Here is a 17,732-nt window from a genome sequence, read left to right as displayed (position 1 = left end):
ATTCCACACCTGAGAGGAAGTGTTAAGAATATTCTAATTGTATTCCCATTTCAGCTGTCAGCAAGAGTGACGAATAATTTGCCAATCTGCTGACTGTGAGACAGATGAAATTGAACGTTCAAGCTCTGAGAGTGAATTTGAGGTTTAATCTTAGCATCCAGCCAGAAAATACTAATCCTCGTGATGAGTGTATGCATGTTCATTACCAAAATGAAAGTATAAGCCAAGTGGAGAACAATCAGTAACAGCACTCACCACGAATAAAGTCTTTCCCTGAGTGCTTTATTTGAGCAGTAAAACTTTTCTATTGTCCCTGCCCTATCAATAGGGAAACAAGAGTGAATGCAAATCCAAAGCAGCCAACCTCTACTCCACACTCAAGTGTGAGCTTAATTAGCTTCAGGAGCAGGTTTGTTGAACAAAAACATGAAAACCAGACATTGATCAAGGGAAAGGCTTGAAAGATAAAGCACCAATGGCAACCTGAGTTGTCTTTAATTAAAAGTAAAAGGTTTATCCTTGCAAACAGGAGCTGCTGGTCCCCAAAGGGCACTCCAATTACAGACTGAGACAAAAGGAAGGAATCCACTGAGATACCGAGAGCGTCGTGTCAGAGTTTTGATTTGTGCAGTGGTACAAAAGGCATGTAAATTGATGCATGTAAAGGTGTGTGCGTGTGTGTGTAAGAGAGAGAGAGAGAGAGAGACATATATGTATGAACAGGGATCATACTTGTTAATATGTGTAAGTGCCGGGTCAGCAAAGAGAGTCTGGTTATGATTTTTCCAGACTATGCAGATCTATGTGTGTGTGTAAGTGTATTGGGTAGGGGCTGGGGTTTGAAAGAAGGCGTCCCTCTAGTGGTCCCTCCCCAGCCCTGCCCCTTCAGATAGAGAAGTATCTTGTAGCAGGTCCCAAAACTGGAAAGTCATTCAGTCTCTTCTGAATGGAGTGTCTTTAACACAGGAGTGGAGGACTTAACTTTCAGCAACGAAAATATGAGAGCCCTGCATCCAGTTTTTGTCGGTGCCTTCCTGACTCTGCTGCTCTGCCTCCCCAGCCCTGGTCATGGAGGTAAGTGCCACTGCAAATCACTCTGTTAGGGTCCTGGTTCTCCCCTTCTGCTCCCATCTGTCAGAGATACACGGGAAGAGACCAGATCACCATCCCTCTCTGAGGCTTCCCCTTTGCATAAATCAAACCATGACAGGCTGACAAGTTTATCCCGCAAAACAAACCTAATATTAACTTTATCCTTTACAGATAACTCCACATCAGAGCTTCAGTTCTCTTCCTTTTTTGTTATTCATTCTTACAGCACACACATCACTCACTATAGTAAAATCTCCTTATTCTTCGATGAAACTCAATACATTGGGGAAAAGATGAGCCATGGTCTGCCCCTGGTCCAATGGCTGAGACAGCATCTGTCAGTTTCTCATCTAAAGCTTTTTTTTTTTTTCCTTTGCCTTTCAGTCTGTGGTGGGCTGAATGTGTGAGCACATTCACCTTGGGAATGTTTGCACTGAAAGCGTGTTGCCAAAAGGCAGGAGGTGGTGAAGTCGAAGCCCTCTTAGCTGAGGTTCTGCTGCCGGCAGCAATGAATGGCTCTTTCAGAGGGAAGTGCACAGTGGCAGGCAGAGCCACTCCTTATCCACCCAGAGAGAGGAGATGAAAGTAACAGTGAGAGAGAGAGAGGTACTAGTAAATGAGTGCGAGAGGCAGTTTGTGTACAGGAGGTGGCGGCTTGATGGCCGAGGACCATACAGTGGTCCCATAGAGTAAAGAGCTACAGATATATATTTCTCTGTATGATGCAGCAGTTCTTCGACTTAGTCCTGCTGGATGCAAGTGCAATATGTGTGAGATGCAGAGTGTTCAGTATTTTAATGGGAAACTAAAACCCCCTGTTTTCAAACAGCTTAAATAACTCGCACTGCCACAAAGTTGTACACATGGCAAGTTGGCATGTTCAGCCTTGGGCTTGAGCAGCTGTTGGGCCCGTTGTTTTCCCCCTGCTGTCAGATCTTCAAACCCTCGCTTAAAATTCCACTCCAATTAAGTCTGGACAAATGTCTCCATTGGCAGAAAAAGTGAAAAAGCATCTTTTGATCTGAATGGAGGAGAATCGCTTTGTTTTGGTGGCACATAGTCAAAGCTCAGCCAGGGAGCTCAATTCTTCTGCACTGTGATCTGTTCACGGCAAGCATGAAAAGAGTCATCTGCCTTTCTGTTTGCTCATTTCTAGATAAACCCCACTGACTGGCGTGACAGTGACCCCTCTGCTGAAGAATTAGCTTTACACCGAGCAAACAGCGCGGCCTGAATGCAGAAACATTTCATCTGCTCATGATTTACAGGAACCTTTTTGCAGAACTGTAATTTATGCCTTCATTCAAACACAGAGTGCACATTCAGTTGCTAGTGTTATAGTCACCTTTGCAGTTTTCCACATATCTAAGACCAAAATTTCCCTTTATGCGAAAACATGGCAGGATAAAGCTCGAAAAACTGCACCGGGGAACAATTCTCCTCATCTAATTATCTGCTGGCACAATCCTCGGTGCCTCAGTGTGAACAGCACTCACCCACTGACCCTAGAGGACTAAATGCTAATGTTGACCAGATGTACCAAGTCACTGATTAGATTTTAGCCCCCCTTTGCTCTACAAAATGCCCGCCACAAGCTGTTGGGGGATTCTTCCACAGGCATCCTAGAAGCCTGAGAGTGGATTTCATTTCTTCCCAGTGTTTAAGTCTTCAAATGTCGTATAACGTGCGCCACACAGTGTCCAGATGTCCTGGTGTTTCTGAAGTCATTTGCGGCTTTTTAATGGGAATACCTGTGTTATTATATTACTATATATACCAACTCCAGATCACTGCCTCATTTGTTTTTTGTTTGATTTTTTGCTTGTTTTTGCATATTTGTCACACTTACATGTTTCAAAGCATCAAACAAAATATAATATTTGACAAAGATAACCCAAATACACAAACAATAAATGTTTAAATGATGATTTCATTTATGGAGGGAGAAAAGCTATCCAAACCATCATCAATCATCCTGAAGCAGCAAAGCAGCCCCAGACCATCACATTACCACCACCATGTTTAACTCTTGGTGTCCTGCTCTTTTTATGGGCGGGGGTGGGGGGTCAACAGGCATCCAAGTCTTCCAGGAATACCCCAACTGCTTGTGGCACACATCATCATTTAAAAACTGCATGTTGTATTTACTCAGATTCTTTTTGTCTAATGTTGAAATTTGTTTGAGGATCTGAAACAGTCAAAGCAAACTCACAGCACTGTACACACTATAAATCAAACCAATCAATCCCGCGTCCTCTGCATGTGCAGTAAAAATGTTAATGCTGTAAACCATTTTAGATCCTGTTCATCAGCAAATATAATTTCACCCTATAAAGGTGATATTTTTTCGCGGGCGTAAAGCTAGAAAATTTGTACGATTCTGTATCCATCAGCCATGAGAGCACTTTTTTTCCACATCAAGCGATGCTCACTTTATCACGGTTGCGTCTGAAATTCGACTTGACGTGTTCCTGTTTTGAGTCTTTAAAACACCCTGCAGCTCTATATCTGTTCAGCAGCCATTAAGGCTGCCCTTTCACCAAAGTTTGGAAAAAACTGCAAGGGTAGTTATTTCCAAATCATAAATTGCTCCCTGGTGCATGCATGTTTTTTTGGTTGGCCTGGTAATAGTGTTTTTCCTCATTTTTCTGTCTGTTGATGGGTTTGATGTTTCCGTTGATGTAAATCTGTGTTGATGTTCCTAAGGAAGTCACATCTACTGCATCCACTCCATTCTTACAAAGTTTTCCATATGAAGCATTTGTTTGTTGTCTAATTTTGCTTTCTGAAAATCCATTTATAGAATTTAGGCATTTCTAAAGCACAGATATGAACAGACAAACTCCTGCTGGCAGAACAAATGCTGCTGTGTAAAATACTGCCAATAAATATGTTATGAAATGGGTACCTTATAACATTGCAACAGCACTATGTGAATTACCATATATCTAATTGAGGAAGCTTTTCTTAAATTGCTTAGATAACGTACAATAAGATGGAACATCCACTACAAACAATATCTAATATTTTATGCACATTTGTAGTGTTTTAAAGATGTCTTGCTGCTGAATGTGTTTGCATTTTCAATTGCAAAGCTTAACGAAGGGATTTGCATCCTAAGACTGTATATGAGCCAGCTTTCTCCCCGTGGGTATAATGTCACTATGGTAACAAGAAAAAAATAAATATGGAATTTGCCTTGCTGTTGTGAAGTGTCCACATACAAGGTCTCCACGTGTTCCTTGAGAGTTGGCAGGGAAAACGGTGTGACTACAAGTGTCTGCACAGAAGATTATTAAGTCCAATATTTGCATTGAGAAATTGATGAGATTAGCCTGTATTTTAGCTTGTGCTGGTCCCACAGACACGCTTTGTGACCCTTCCCTCACCTTTTAGTTTAAAACAAAGCGCAATGTTAGGACAGGATAGAAATGTGGCTTTTGGAGTAAATCCAAAAAACAGAATGCACAGCTCTGTCTGCTTTTTCTCTCTGGAGGTACCCTCACATGTCAGTAGAGGCTGTGCTTGAACTGATCAACTCATCCACTATATAGTGCTTGCTACAGTACATAGTGGACACAGTTAGGATAGGTACATAGTGCAACTGATATAGCCTTCCACAATATTGAAAAGAAATGCTAACATCAATCTATGCACATTTATGCACACTTTTTTTTTAAAAAAAGCATGAGAAAAACTTCAACTGTAACTATGCTATTATGCACAACTCCTTTAATCGTTACAAATTATTCTCATTATTATACTTTAAGTTTCACAGCAAGCTACTTTCCAGTGTATCACTAACATATTTAAAGTTTAAGCTGGCAACTGAGATCTCAATATGAGAGTCATGCTGCTCTGGCATAGAAGGAGATGAGTCATTGCAGGGTTGAGTATTATGCTCGCCAGTCACTCTCAAAGGGTAAGAAAATCACATTAGCTTCATATCTGATGTCTCCTTTTTTTTCTGAAACAGATAAACCGGCTGCAACACATGATGGTCTCTGTCGATGGATGTAGTGTTCCTTCTTCTGTACGCTACTTTTTGTAGTGTCACTTGACTATTTTGTAGTGTACTATGCATTAAATTTACAGCTGAGGTTTATGCACTGCATAGTGAATGGGTGGCCAATTCAGACACGGCCATGTATTATTTTCCAAGAAAATATTAAATATAATCGGTTTCAAAACACAATAATGCAAATCCCATAATTGAATAGGAGCCTTTTTTAAAAAAGAAAGAAAAACCCTCTGGTGGTTTATGCAGCTGCATTTCATCTGAAACTTAAGTGCTGTATATGAGTGGCCCTTGTACTTTAGACAAAATTCTGCTCACTGCCAAGCTCCTTCTTTTGGCTTCATGGAAATGAGACCCTTATTTCATCTCTAAGCATGGACGACTATCAATATTGATAATGTTTCTCGTATGATATAACCTTCCTCACTTCTGCCTGCCTGATGTTTCATCCTGCCACTTTCAGAGAGAAAGTTTCAGTGAGTCATGGTTTATTAACTGTTTTTTAGGATTCTGGCCTGAGGCAAACATCATTGCAAGAATCCAAAGTTAGCTCTATAGGCAACCTGCCTCACCCTGCTCCCTTCCTTTCTATAACTTCATCTTGTTACTACAGGTAGAATTTTATAGTTGACCTGCAGCTACAGAATGAGCAGGATGTCTGTTCAGTGATTACAGTGGCAGGCCAATAATGGAGTTTTTAGAGGTTTGATTGCTGTAAAAGCAATAACTCCTGTCAAGTTGTCCTTGAGCAAGACACTGGACCGCTGCTGCTCATTCACAACATGCTGCTACGGTCAGATAAGCAAGTCAGCTACAAGCAAGAAATGTAAAATACAAAAGAGGGCCTTAGAACAGTCGCTTGCTGACCGTCTTATCATTTATTTCACTGCAGCACAGCCACAGCCACTTACAAGGTGTTTTCATAGTTTTGTATTAGCTAGGAGCCCTGGGATCCCAGGAATTTGGATGACCTTGAAGCAACTGCCCCAGAGCTCTTGACTGTCAGTGTCTTGATAATATTGCATATGCTTCTAAAACACCACATGACAATTATATGATCATTGATTAAGGCCCTGATTTGTGAGAGAGTCTGGAGTCAAAATTTTCAAGCTCTGATCAAAGTCTGATGTCCTTTATTTCTTGTGGTTAAATCACCACATAAATGAAGTCAGTGCAAAGAATTTGGAGACACTGGGAGTCTTGGTCATTTTGCCCCCAGGGGCCCGTTATCTGGCTTCTTTTCCAATGAAATGTTATCTACAGATTTTAAGCAAACATAGGTATTGACAGGAAAGATCGCTATATTGAGAAAAATATGACCTATTAACTAAATCTGAGTAGCTTCTCAATCATAACATAAGATGAAGCCATCAAGTCGTCTGTCACACAGCTGTAGACGTGCCAAAGTAAAAGAGAAATTCTGTTTACTTCATCGTGGCATTGAAGCATTCAGTAACTTCAAAAGCACAGACCATAAAGCACATATCACAGCTCAGTTTATTCTCATTGTGATGCAAGAACCCTGGAAAAAGAAATCCATGTCCCTTGCCTTAAGGACTCTGTACTCCTCTGGCAGATGATCTTTCCAACATTGTTCTCTTTGAGATTGCTGGCTGTCATTGGAATGCTGCTTGGATTATAGTTTAGGGCTGTGATATGCTTAGAGCAGTCAGACAGCCCGCACACAGAACTCATTCAGCTAGAGGTGTATTCACAAGAGAGTTTCTGTACATAAACACAAGCCCAGATTTTGTCCCTAGGTGGAAGTTCAGAGGCCGTTCCACAGTGGCCTCCTGTGTTGTTTTAACCCCTTTTAAGACAATCAGATAAGTTGGTGGTACAGCTTAGTAACGGAATAGTCTGCAACCAGATTTCAGGTCTGTAGGTGACAATTTGGGATTTCAAATTGTTATGATTACCTTGTCGCCATGCAATTTGAGGCAATTCTTATCTACAGTAGCAACAGCATGGGGTTATAGCTATATCAGGAGGAAAATAGCCAGCATTTATCAAAGCATTGTACAAAAAAACTTTGATAATATTTTTCTCTGAAACCATGGAAAAACAGCCAAAGTGAATGAATACCACCAGTAAACATGACTGGGAAAAAATATCATTTTAAACAGCTCAGGAGAGAGAGGTGACAGTGTATCGGGATATATCGGCACACAGTATAATTTTTACTTTCTGTGAGAGATTTTCATTGCAAACACTTCTATGAAAATGTCCCAGTAGCTCTCAGTTACAGGAACAGTTTTTATTTTTAAACAAAGAATTGCACTGTGGCCGCCCCTTTGCCTTTAAATTGGCATCAGTTCTCCTTAAAATAGTTACACGCAGTTTTACAAAGCGGTGGCAGGTAGATTGTTGAGGCATCCCTTTGTGGATTTAAGCTGTCACACCACCTTCTGTCTCCTCAGACTGATTCCAAGATGTTAAGACCAGGACTCTTTGGGGTCCATGCCATCTGTTGAAGTACTCCTTGTTCTTCTTGTCACTGAAGATTCTTTTGTGCATGGTGCTATAAATGTAAGAAGAAAAAAAAACAAAAGCCCCAAAAAACACAGTGATAATTTTTTATGCCACATGATGATACTGATACCTGTAGGACCACAATGGGACCAAGCTCTGGAGTAGAGTGGAACATTTATATTCAAAGCGTGTTATGACCCTGAGAATGACGGACTTGTATATTCTTAACTGACTGCAGAAAATGAACTGTGTTTATTTTTGATAAGAGCGGCTGGGGAGTTTCGTGCCCAAAATGAAAACTCCAGAGGAAATTCTCATCATCACAGAATGGCCAAGTTTCAGTAAGCAGGAATTATGCATGACCAGATGTCTCGATATGAGCTGCCGCTATGTTTTTTTGTTTGTTTTGTTCTGTTTGTTTTTTTTAGCAGAGTCTATTTTATCTGGCTGCCATTGTTTCCTTTATCAACACAAAAAAAATTTAAATGGAAATAAAGAAATAACAAAATTTCTTCTCAACCCAAAGGCCTTTCATTCAGTGTCCCCTGTAAATCAGTTCTCTTGTTATCATGGATATTATCAACCAATCATAAGTTGTTCTTTTGTTTAGTCATCATATGATATAAATTATGGCTATTGGATTTAGCAACAGTGCTTGCTTTGTTGAACACTGCGCTGCATGTAACTCTCATGCTGTGGAATCAGACAGTTGGAGCCAATAGGGTAACAAAAGGGTACCACAGGCTCTGGAAAAGCAGCATGAATCATGAGGGAAATGTTTCCAGTGTTGAGCTGATTCATATGAGACGTGCCCGGGAAAAAGACGTTGGTTTCCACTCCAACATCTGGAGTTGGCTTGACCAGTTAGGATTCTCTTACCGAATATAGACAAAACAACTGCGGTGAAAGAATGTCAATTAGCCAAGTTTTGAAGAGTTCTCAGGGTCGGTTGTTGATCACTGTGAAACACATGTAAAGACTGAGTTGTTATCAGGAGCGATTATAATCTCCCAGCAACCCTCCAACTCCTTAAAGGAAGTTTTTGTATACAATAAGCCAACAGTAAGCCGAGGCAAAATAAATCAAATACTGTACAGCGAGTGAAAAAAAGAGCAACATGGCAAAGCAGTATTATATGAATGTGTTATATGTTGAATTGTGCATTCGTAAGTTTAATTGTTTCTCCATGGTATTCCTGAGAGAACTGAGCTTGCTATTTATAAGTGGAGCAGTGGTAGTTTGCACATGAATATGACTCACTGTTTTAAATATAGAGAAATCCACTGCAATTGTGGGGACTACCTCCAGCCCGAAGGGTGTATGACTCACAAGCACAAGGCCTGCGGTGGTTAATCATGAGACATCAGACTCAGACTAATAGTTTTGTGCTTCTAATTAGTCGTCCACTCCTTGGTGTATTAGCCTTTGCTCCAAGATGACATGTTTAGCCACGAGGTGCTAGAATATGTGATCCTCCAGGCACAAATGAAAAGGTTCTACTTAGTGCATTTGGTTACTGACAAAGTTTAGAGTTTTCCTGCAAACTCCTTGCATCTAATGTGGAATTTCTCCAAAAATGTAACGCAGATTGTTTGTTATTTTCCTCATGCATGCTTTTCAGTGATAATCACCCCACCCCCCACTTTTTTTTTTTCATCCAAATAGCTGGTCTCCTGCTCTATCATTCCCACAACACGGCGCGGGAGGCTGCAGTTTGGATGGCCACTTTTCACAGCATGCAGATCAGCGCCAGCTCTCATCCTGTTGAACATCTTCATCAACACCACAGAGGGACCTGAGTAATTTGAAGCCAGGTGGCCTCATTACAAGCTGGGTTCATACAGAATCAGGAGGGAAGGGGTAGCACCAGTCCTGGGATCTGGCATTTTGGAATAGCATGGCCTAGTTAAATATAGCTAGACAGTAGCGCCAACCAAGAGCATGTTGCTTCACATGAGGTTGACGAAACAGACAAGGGAGGAGGAAAGAGGATCCAGGGTGGGGATTTTCAGTGTGTGTGAGACAGTGTTTATGTTGTGTTTGAAAGGGCGTGTATTCTTTATGCGCTGCGGCTCACACAGATCCCAGTGTTGAGGGGCCAGAGCAAATGTCGTCACTGCATTGGTTACGAAGGCTTAAATAACCAGAGGAAATAATGTGTCCCATGAAGTTTAGTTTGACTGACTGTACGGGTTTCTGCAGAGAAGCAGAGAGCAGCTGCACGAGGAGCTGAAACACACATCACTGCTTTGCCAAGTTACACAACCGAGCTCCTTGTGCAGTTATGTGTTGAATCTTTCACACAGTAATGGCAAAAACAGATCCTCAAAACTTTAATGTGCAGAGGCTGTGGAAAAAGTACCCCCCCCCCCTCTCATTTCTTCAAAACATGAGTAAATACAAAATGCAGGTTTTAAACAATGATTTCATTTATTAAAGGGAAAAAAAGCTAATCTAAAAAAAATCTAAATCTACCTGGCCCTGTGTGAAAAAAATAATTGCCTCCCCTTTTTAAATCATGAATTAACTGTGATTAACTACATTTTTTGGAAATCTGAGTTCAATTCACTAACCACACCCAGGCCTGATTACTGGCAGATCTGTTAAATCGAGAAATCACTTAAACGAAAAGATCTCAAAAAGCAACACGTCATGCCACAATACAAAGAACCTCAATAATAACTGAGAAACAAAGACACTGACATCTATCAGTCCTGAAAGGGTTAAAAAAAAAAAGCCATTTCTAAGGCTTTGAGATTCCAGACATCCATGATGAGAGCCATTATCTACAAATGGAGAAAACTTGGAATAGTGGAGAGCCTCCCAGAAGTCACCCGGCCTACCAAAATTACTCCAAGAGCACACTGACGACTCATCCAGGAGGTCAGAAAAGAGCCCAGAACATCTAAAGAACTGCAGGCCTCAAAGAAACTGGGTAACAATGGCATCCACAGGACAGCACCAAAATGAAAAACTAATACTGACCAAAAGAAGACCAAAAGACTTTCAGGGAAATATTCTTTGGACGATAAGACAAAAGTTGAACTTTTTTAAAGGTTTGCATCCTGTTACATCTGGAGTAAAATTACCACAGCATTTCATAAAAAAATCATCATACCAACAGTCAGACGCTGGTGGTGGTAGTGGGATGGTCTGGGGCGGCTTTGCTGCTTCAAGACAAGGATGACTTGCTGTAATGATGGAGTTAGAATTCCTTGCTTTGACTTACACATAACATGCAATTGCCACATAGATGTAGAGTTCAAGTCAAGCTACATGCAGAAAAGTAATAAAAGCGAAGGAGCCCAACTATTTTAATTCAGTTCAATTCAATTTTATTTATATAGCAAAATTTACAATAGCAGTCACCTCGAGGGGCTTTATATTGTAAAGACGCTTCAATAATTACAGAGAAAACCCAACAATCAAAATGGCCCCCTATGAGCAAGCACTTGGCGACAGTGAGAAGGAAAAACAATGGGGCCTGATTATTCAAGGCCTTGTATGTGAGGAGAAGAATTTTAAATTCATATCTGGATTTAACAGGGTGCCAATGAAGAGAAGTTAATATGGGAGAAATCTTCTCTCTCTTTCTAGTCCCTGTCAGTACTCTAGCTGCAGCATTTTGAATCAGCTGAAGGCTTTTCAGGGAGCTTTTAGGACAGCCTGATAGTAATGAATTACAATGGTCCAGCCTAGAAGTAATAAATGCATGAATTAGCTTTTCAACATCACACATTTGCGCAATATTTCTAAAATTAGAAACATTGCACAAATGCAAAAAGGCACTGAAAAACATATGGTCAAAAATGACTCCAAGATTTTAATGCTAATTGCTAGTTTAATGCTTAGGGGCTAAGGGGCTAGTTATTTTTCTAATGCTATGCTTAACTGGTAGCAGGAGTTGACATTAAAAGAGGTAAGAGAAATGTTATATCATACTCATTTTACACTAAATAAATCTACGGCTTAGACAAAGATGGGTTACCTTAGCATCCATCTGAAGTTCACAAAATTGACCTTCCCATAGCTTTAAAGCTCATTAGAGATTGTTTATTCACTTAGTGGCTAAAACCTTTGCACAGTTCTCTACATGTACACAGCCACAAACACACAAAACACACACCATTTCTACCCATTACACCGCCACAGTCTCCCATATCTATCACCATTAAGCACGTATTTCCATTTGAAGATATTATCATCCTGTCATGAAGGTGGAGAACAAACTCAAAAACAATTGCAAGCTTTATTAAACAGAATTAAAGTAAATATGCTTCCTCCTTTAACTTCTGTTAAAAGAAATGAAGATGAGAGAAACAAATGGGACTCTTTGAGCAACTGACAGCAGCAGCTGAATGCACTGAAGTCAACAAATGATCAGCCAAACCAAAAATGCAGATGACAGGAGGGATTACTGTGAACCCAGAACAACTAGTGCTTTTGTGGCCAGCTATGCAATCTGATGTACCGTATTGTGTCCGATGAAGCCGTGCTTTCACCTCACATTGCCTGGGGAATGTGAGGATACAGAACAGGGTGGCTGACCATGTGTGACCCCGGAGCAACCTGTCTCTTTAACAGCCAAAAGCACATTCCTAAGTTTCTCTTCAGAGTAACTCTCTATTATAGTCTGCCACAGAGAAAATGCTTTAGATGTTTGAAATGTTGCTGAGTTTGGTTTAGATTTGGGTAGCTTAATTATCTCCACCTGCTTACTCATAGTAAATCACTGGGTTTCTTTCTACAATATTGTACGGTCTTTAAGTTGCAATGTGAAGTGACCTGAAAATACTTGTGCAGTGAACTGGTGCTATATAAATATGACTGAACACAACTGAATTGCTGTGTTCTCGTAATTGCTTGCTTTTCATGGTCTTCTGAAGGGAAAGGTTTACAGCTACAAGAATGCTTCCACTTGATTTCATGAAACAAACCAATGATATACATAACCCGTTTAAGTATTAAATTCTCATAGAAATGTGGTCCAATCCTTGCTGAATGCCCCCCCAGAGGCTGCATAGTAAATTTGCAGTGAGAGAGAGCATTTGCTACACATAAGGGAACCAATAACCGCTGGACGGCAATTAGCTCAAGGCCGGCCTAATGGGGGAAAACTGAACTTGTTTTTCTGTCTTCCTGCTTCTTTAATGCACACAAATTTATTCGAAAAATTACCAAGCTCACAGTGCTTCTTTGCCCTTTGCCCTTCCAGTAAACTCGCAAACTAATCTTGTAGATGTATGGAAGGGTAAAATGGTCAAGTAAACAAACTGTGTTACATAAACAGATGGCCATTTAGTCCAAGCAGACTGAGGGGAAGCTCTAGAGTGTAGTTTAGGACTGTAGTTCTTACATACTTTGAAAAGGATTAGATCCTTTTAATGTTGAACTAGCACTGGGTCACTGTATCCATTTGTGAAAGCCCATATGTTTGTAATATACAACCAGCTACTGTACATCAGCATTCTGCATCAGCAGGTGAAAGCAATCGTTTACTGAGTTGAGTAATTAGCCTGAGATCTGTCTCAGTTGGGACAAGTAGGTGAAGGGGAGTTACAGTTGCAGTATGAGCCAACTGAGACATCATAGATGGTTAGGAAGGGTATGTCTTAGGTTTCACACACACACACACACACACACACACACACACACACACACACACACACACACAATACTTTAGCAGACAGTGAAAGAGGTCAAGAGAATAAAACTCAATATCTGATGCCAGGAAAGTGTAGTCCAAACTTTCAAATAGGAATATCTCCCCATGATTAGATTCCAGTCTCATCTGAAAAGCAGTATTACAGCCACAATAAACTTTCTCTAAACAAAATTTATGTTTTCCACTTTGCAACCAGACATTATCAGCCCAGACAGGAAATTAGTCTGTTGTCAGGGGAAAGCTTCAGAAAACTGATTGGACAAAAATAGAGTTTGATACAATCAATCACAGTCAAAGAAATGTGGGGGTGAAAAAAACTACTTTTTTCTATCTTTGCAGAAGTAAAGATTTGTTTTCACTAATTTGTCACATGTCTATTTCGGTGGAAGTCTCAACACTGCCTTGCTCAGCAGCTGTTGTTGCAGTGAAATCATACTGTCATCCAACGTGCAAGGAAAAATATTTTCCTGGCAACTGAAAGTGGAATAAACTGAGCCCACTGCCTTGCCAAAGGCAATGTGGATTTCATTTGCAATGTAAAGGAGGATAGTCAGTTGTATAGAAAGCTATAGTTTTCTGTTAAGGGCTCTTGTATTTAACTTCTGTTTTCTAATTCATTCACATGATAAATAGCAGAGATAGCTGCACTGGCAGCTGAAACATCTCTGAATCATGTGATAATAATTACTGAAATTGCACATAATCAAGTATAGACCCAAATGGTGAATCATTGATTAGGCTTACTAATGAACATCCTTATTAGTGGCTGCACACTATAACCAAAGGCTCACTGAAGGCTACCACTTCTGCTTTCAGCCTATAACAAATTAGAGTATGTGCTTGTTAAACATGTTGCCATTTCTCTAACCTTTCCCTTGACCTCAAACGGGAAACTTTAAGCTCTCAAAAATTGACTAACTCTTCGAACAGTTTCTCCCAAGATCCAACTCTTCATACTGGGAACACGCTCTTCCTGAAGTAGATGCTGTTTTCAGCATTACATCCATAGTGCTGTGCTGGAAGGTGAAACCCAGTCCAGACTGTAAAACGGCATGATTCAGTACAGTCTCTTGAAATTTGAAATACTGAACTACTGCCAGGGAATGTTCAGCTTTTACCTGACATCTGTCTTTGTGCATGTGGGTCAGCATTCCTGAGCCTGTCAATGTGCTACATGGACACAGCTTGGGAGCTATTGTAGCAAATTACCATTGCAGTACCTGCCATTAGAAATGAAATGCAAAAGAGCTGCACAAAAGTGTCAGCAAAGTCCATTTTTTGTTGTGCACAGCACAATCTGCGACTGAAAGAAGGTGAAAAATAAATGTCAAAATTATAAATGACAGCCCTCCTCTTAACGTTCCTCTTTTCTAAGCCCCTCCTGCTGGACAACCATATAAAGATGCTTCATTTGTGCTATGAATTAGTCGGTGCTGCTCATAGCTATACAAAGGCTTGAAACCCACTTTGGTGAAGTCTTTGGCTTAACGCACTGACCCACTGCCTCTTTTCTAACTTTCTATCAAATTTTCTCTTTTACTACTGCTACTACTTTATACTACTCACCTAATCTGGTCTGAAAAGAGCTGCAAATGGCTCAAGTCTCACATCATGGGCTTTATTTAATTTAAAGCTAGAAAACAGAGCCCAGGGGAGGTGCATAAGTCTAGTCCCCTCTCAGACCATTTGATTTACAACATGCTGAAAGGTTATTATGGATTTTTGGTCAAGATAAGTTATTTCAGATTCTAATGGCTGACTTTCTGTGAAATTTGGGGCTTATTTTCTTTGTGTTTCCCTTAATATAACCTATCAGATTAGTCCACGTACAATGTTTATCAAAGCGTAACAGTGATTACCACAGAGGTAATACGCAAATTGGGGGGTACCATAAACGTGCAAAGGTTTACAGTAGCACCCCTCTTCAGGGAAAGTTACATAAGTTACAAGTTAAGGATCTAGAATAGATGCAGAATAGCCCATATGTTGCTTTATATGTTAGTTTGCTGTCAGATATTCCATTTGACCCCTTTACATAAGTACGATGCAATTAGTTACGGCTTTTAGTATTACTATGGAACATGTGATCCATCCACAGACAACAATGGTTTTTTATTGGACCAGAGCAGACCTCCTCAGGTCTCTTTCAAATCCAAGTCTTAAATTATTGATGGTGATCTGCATTTGAACTTACTGCTGACTCCTGATTCACATCACTTCAGAGTGAGGTCATTTGGAAACAAACTTTGTGGCCTCAAAATAGTAAGTCTGTGTGGAGAAGTAGGGGAGTTGTAATGCATGAGGCCACTGAATTGGATTTATGAATGAGGCTTTAACTATGAGCAGCTGTACAGTGTTACAGATACAATAAACTTCTTCCCTGTGAGTCTTGAGCTACAACAAGTACATGTTTTGGGTGGTGGGGGGTGCTACCATGCTTTGTTGAGTGAAAAAAGACATAAATATTGTTAAAACACAGAACCTCATGAGTATAATCTCATATGGGCATATGGTAAGATTTAAGTGAATCGATGTGAAGACATGAAGCACATACTGTGCGAGGAGGATGCTGCGGTTGGACATTTTAATGCCAGATCCAACAGAGCAGCCCTGTGCTGCTCTGCTCCACCCTTCCCCACTTTTCTGCCAGCTTTCTGCTGTCACATCTCCACACCGAGATACTCTTTAAAATGATCTCTTCTGGAAAGATCGCAAATTGCATGCAACCAAATATAGTTTTCTCCAGCAATAACAAAATAAATATCAAACACTGGTCAACTCATTTGAGGCAAACGCATAGCACGAGCCACACAATAACAAATGAACTATGATGTCTTCGCAGCACTGCTCCTGTACACACTGTTGGCTTAGAAGCCCGTCAGTTAAGCATGCTTATGAAGAAGCATCATTCACCCATTTTGTACTTTGCAGTTCAGTGTTCTGGATGTGTTTATTTCCATGGGTCCTTTTCTTGGTGAGTCGAGCACATCTGTGTAACATCTGAGTGCCAGCCGGATGGCATGGGATGCCTTTGGCAGGATTATCGAGAATCAGTGCACTATGGAGCGGCATTCATTAGCAGTCAGAAATGCATGCGCTGCTTCATTTGGCCTGTGGAATTCAATTCTTCAACCTCATTTAAATTCTTATAAACAACTGTAAATATATTCATAACTAACTCCAGAGCTCATTTGCATTTGATTTATGGGAACAGGGCTGTGAATTTTGAAAAGCGTCGACATATGTTGCGTTACATGCATGCTTCACACCCATTATTATATCTGGGGTGGTAGCACAGGAGACACTGATAAGTCTAGATTTTATAATAATGGAAAGAGGAAATGTGAGACCTGTGAGTAAACTGCATTACAAAGTCAGCAATATTAATTTTCACAAGTAATTCAGCCAGTCTGCATCTGTTCGGCACAGGTCACAGCGGCGGTCTTTTATTCTGCAGATGTTGGGAGGGATTGAGAGTGTGTAGCATGTTGTTAGGCGCTCAGACCACCAAAGGCATTAAGTTAAGTTAAGTTATATATTTGTTCATCTATGCACTGAAAGAGTGGTGCTCAGTGTACACAGCTTTCTTATGAACAAACCTTGAGATCAGTCATATTTTATCTTGGCTAGCTCTTTGTCAAGAGAAATCTGCCTTCCTCATACTGCGTGTGTGTGTTCTGGCTGAACTAGAGCTTCCCACTGAGGATGACTGTTGCAGTTAGTGCTACCACATCAGTGATCTGAAGCAGTTAAAAATAAAACACATTATTAAGATCTTATGAAGCTGCTGTCACACACAGAGTGACGTTATTGGAAATAAGACCAACACCCTGACGCTACGCCAAGGCCTTCTGGTGAAACAGCGGATCAGAAGCCTCCAGAATGAGCGCTTTTCCCCCAAAATCCCCTCCTCCCATCGGGTACACTGCGTACTTTCTCTTTGAGTCTTTCTTTCCATTTGTCCTTTCCTTTGCTGCATTTAGTCAAGTGTCGGTTGGAACAGATTTTTGAGGACACAAAGGCTCCTTTTACAGTAGCCATCTGAAAACTAAGTTTTTGTGCCATTTGTTTGGTTTTCTTTTTTCGGGGGGGGGGGGGGGGGGGGGGGGCGTTTCCTCAGCCCAGGTCGGACAGCTCCTCCCTTTTGCAACAGAGTCGCCCTGCAGCTTATAAATGTTTAAAAAAAAGAGTCTCCTTCTGCTCGATCCAAAACCACCTCAAAGCTTGGCAGAGTTAAAGGGCGAATGCAGTAAAACATATCAAACACATTCCATGTCATCAGCTACAGAAAAACACGGTTGGCTGTGCAGGCAAGATTGTGCATTTTTAAACTGAGTCTTTCCAGTTTTCCAGAGTTCACCTTGTCTTTGGCTGCACAGCCGTTTACTGTCACTTCACGGTCAGCTGCTAATGTGATAATTACATAAGCTTGCTTAGATTTATGGGATTCATATTTGCAACAGTTAGCTTTTGTGTGGCTGCTGA

At 40.7% G+C, this 17,732-nt stretch overlaps 1 protein-coding gene across 1 annotated transcript in view; it reads left to right on the top strand.

Moving 5' to 3' along the window:
* Positions 1-947: 947 nt before the first annotated feature.
* cspg4 (chondroitin sulfate proteoglycan 4) overlaps positions 948-17,732 on the top strand; it is a 67,909-nt gene continuing 51,124 nt past the window's right edge. Inside the window, exon 1 of the mRNA XM_030732451.1 lies at positions 948-1,074. Within this exon, the coding sequence (XP_030588311.1) occupies positions 999-1,074 (76 nt within the window). The 5' untranslated portion in view covers positions 948-998. The remainder of the gene's footprint in view (positions 1,075-17,732) is intronic.

This window comes from Archocentrus centrarchus, chromosome 6, assembly GCF_007364275.1.
Source record: "Archocentrus centrarchus isolate MPI-CPG fArcCen1 chromosome 6, fArcCen1, whole genome shotgun sequence".
NCBI lineage: Eukaryota > Metazoa > Chordata > Actinopteri > Cichliformes > Cichlidae > Archocentrus > Archocentrus centrarchus.
This window is presented reverse-complemented; position numbering and strand designations above follow the sequence as displayed.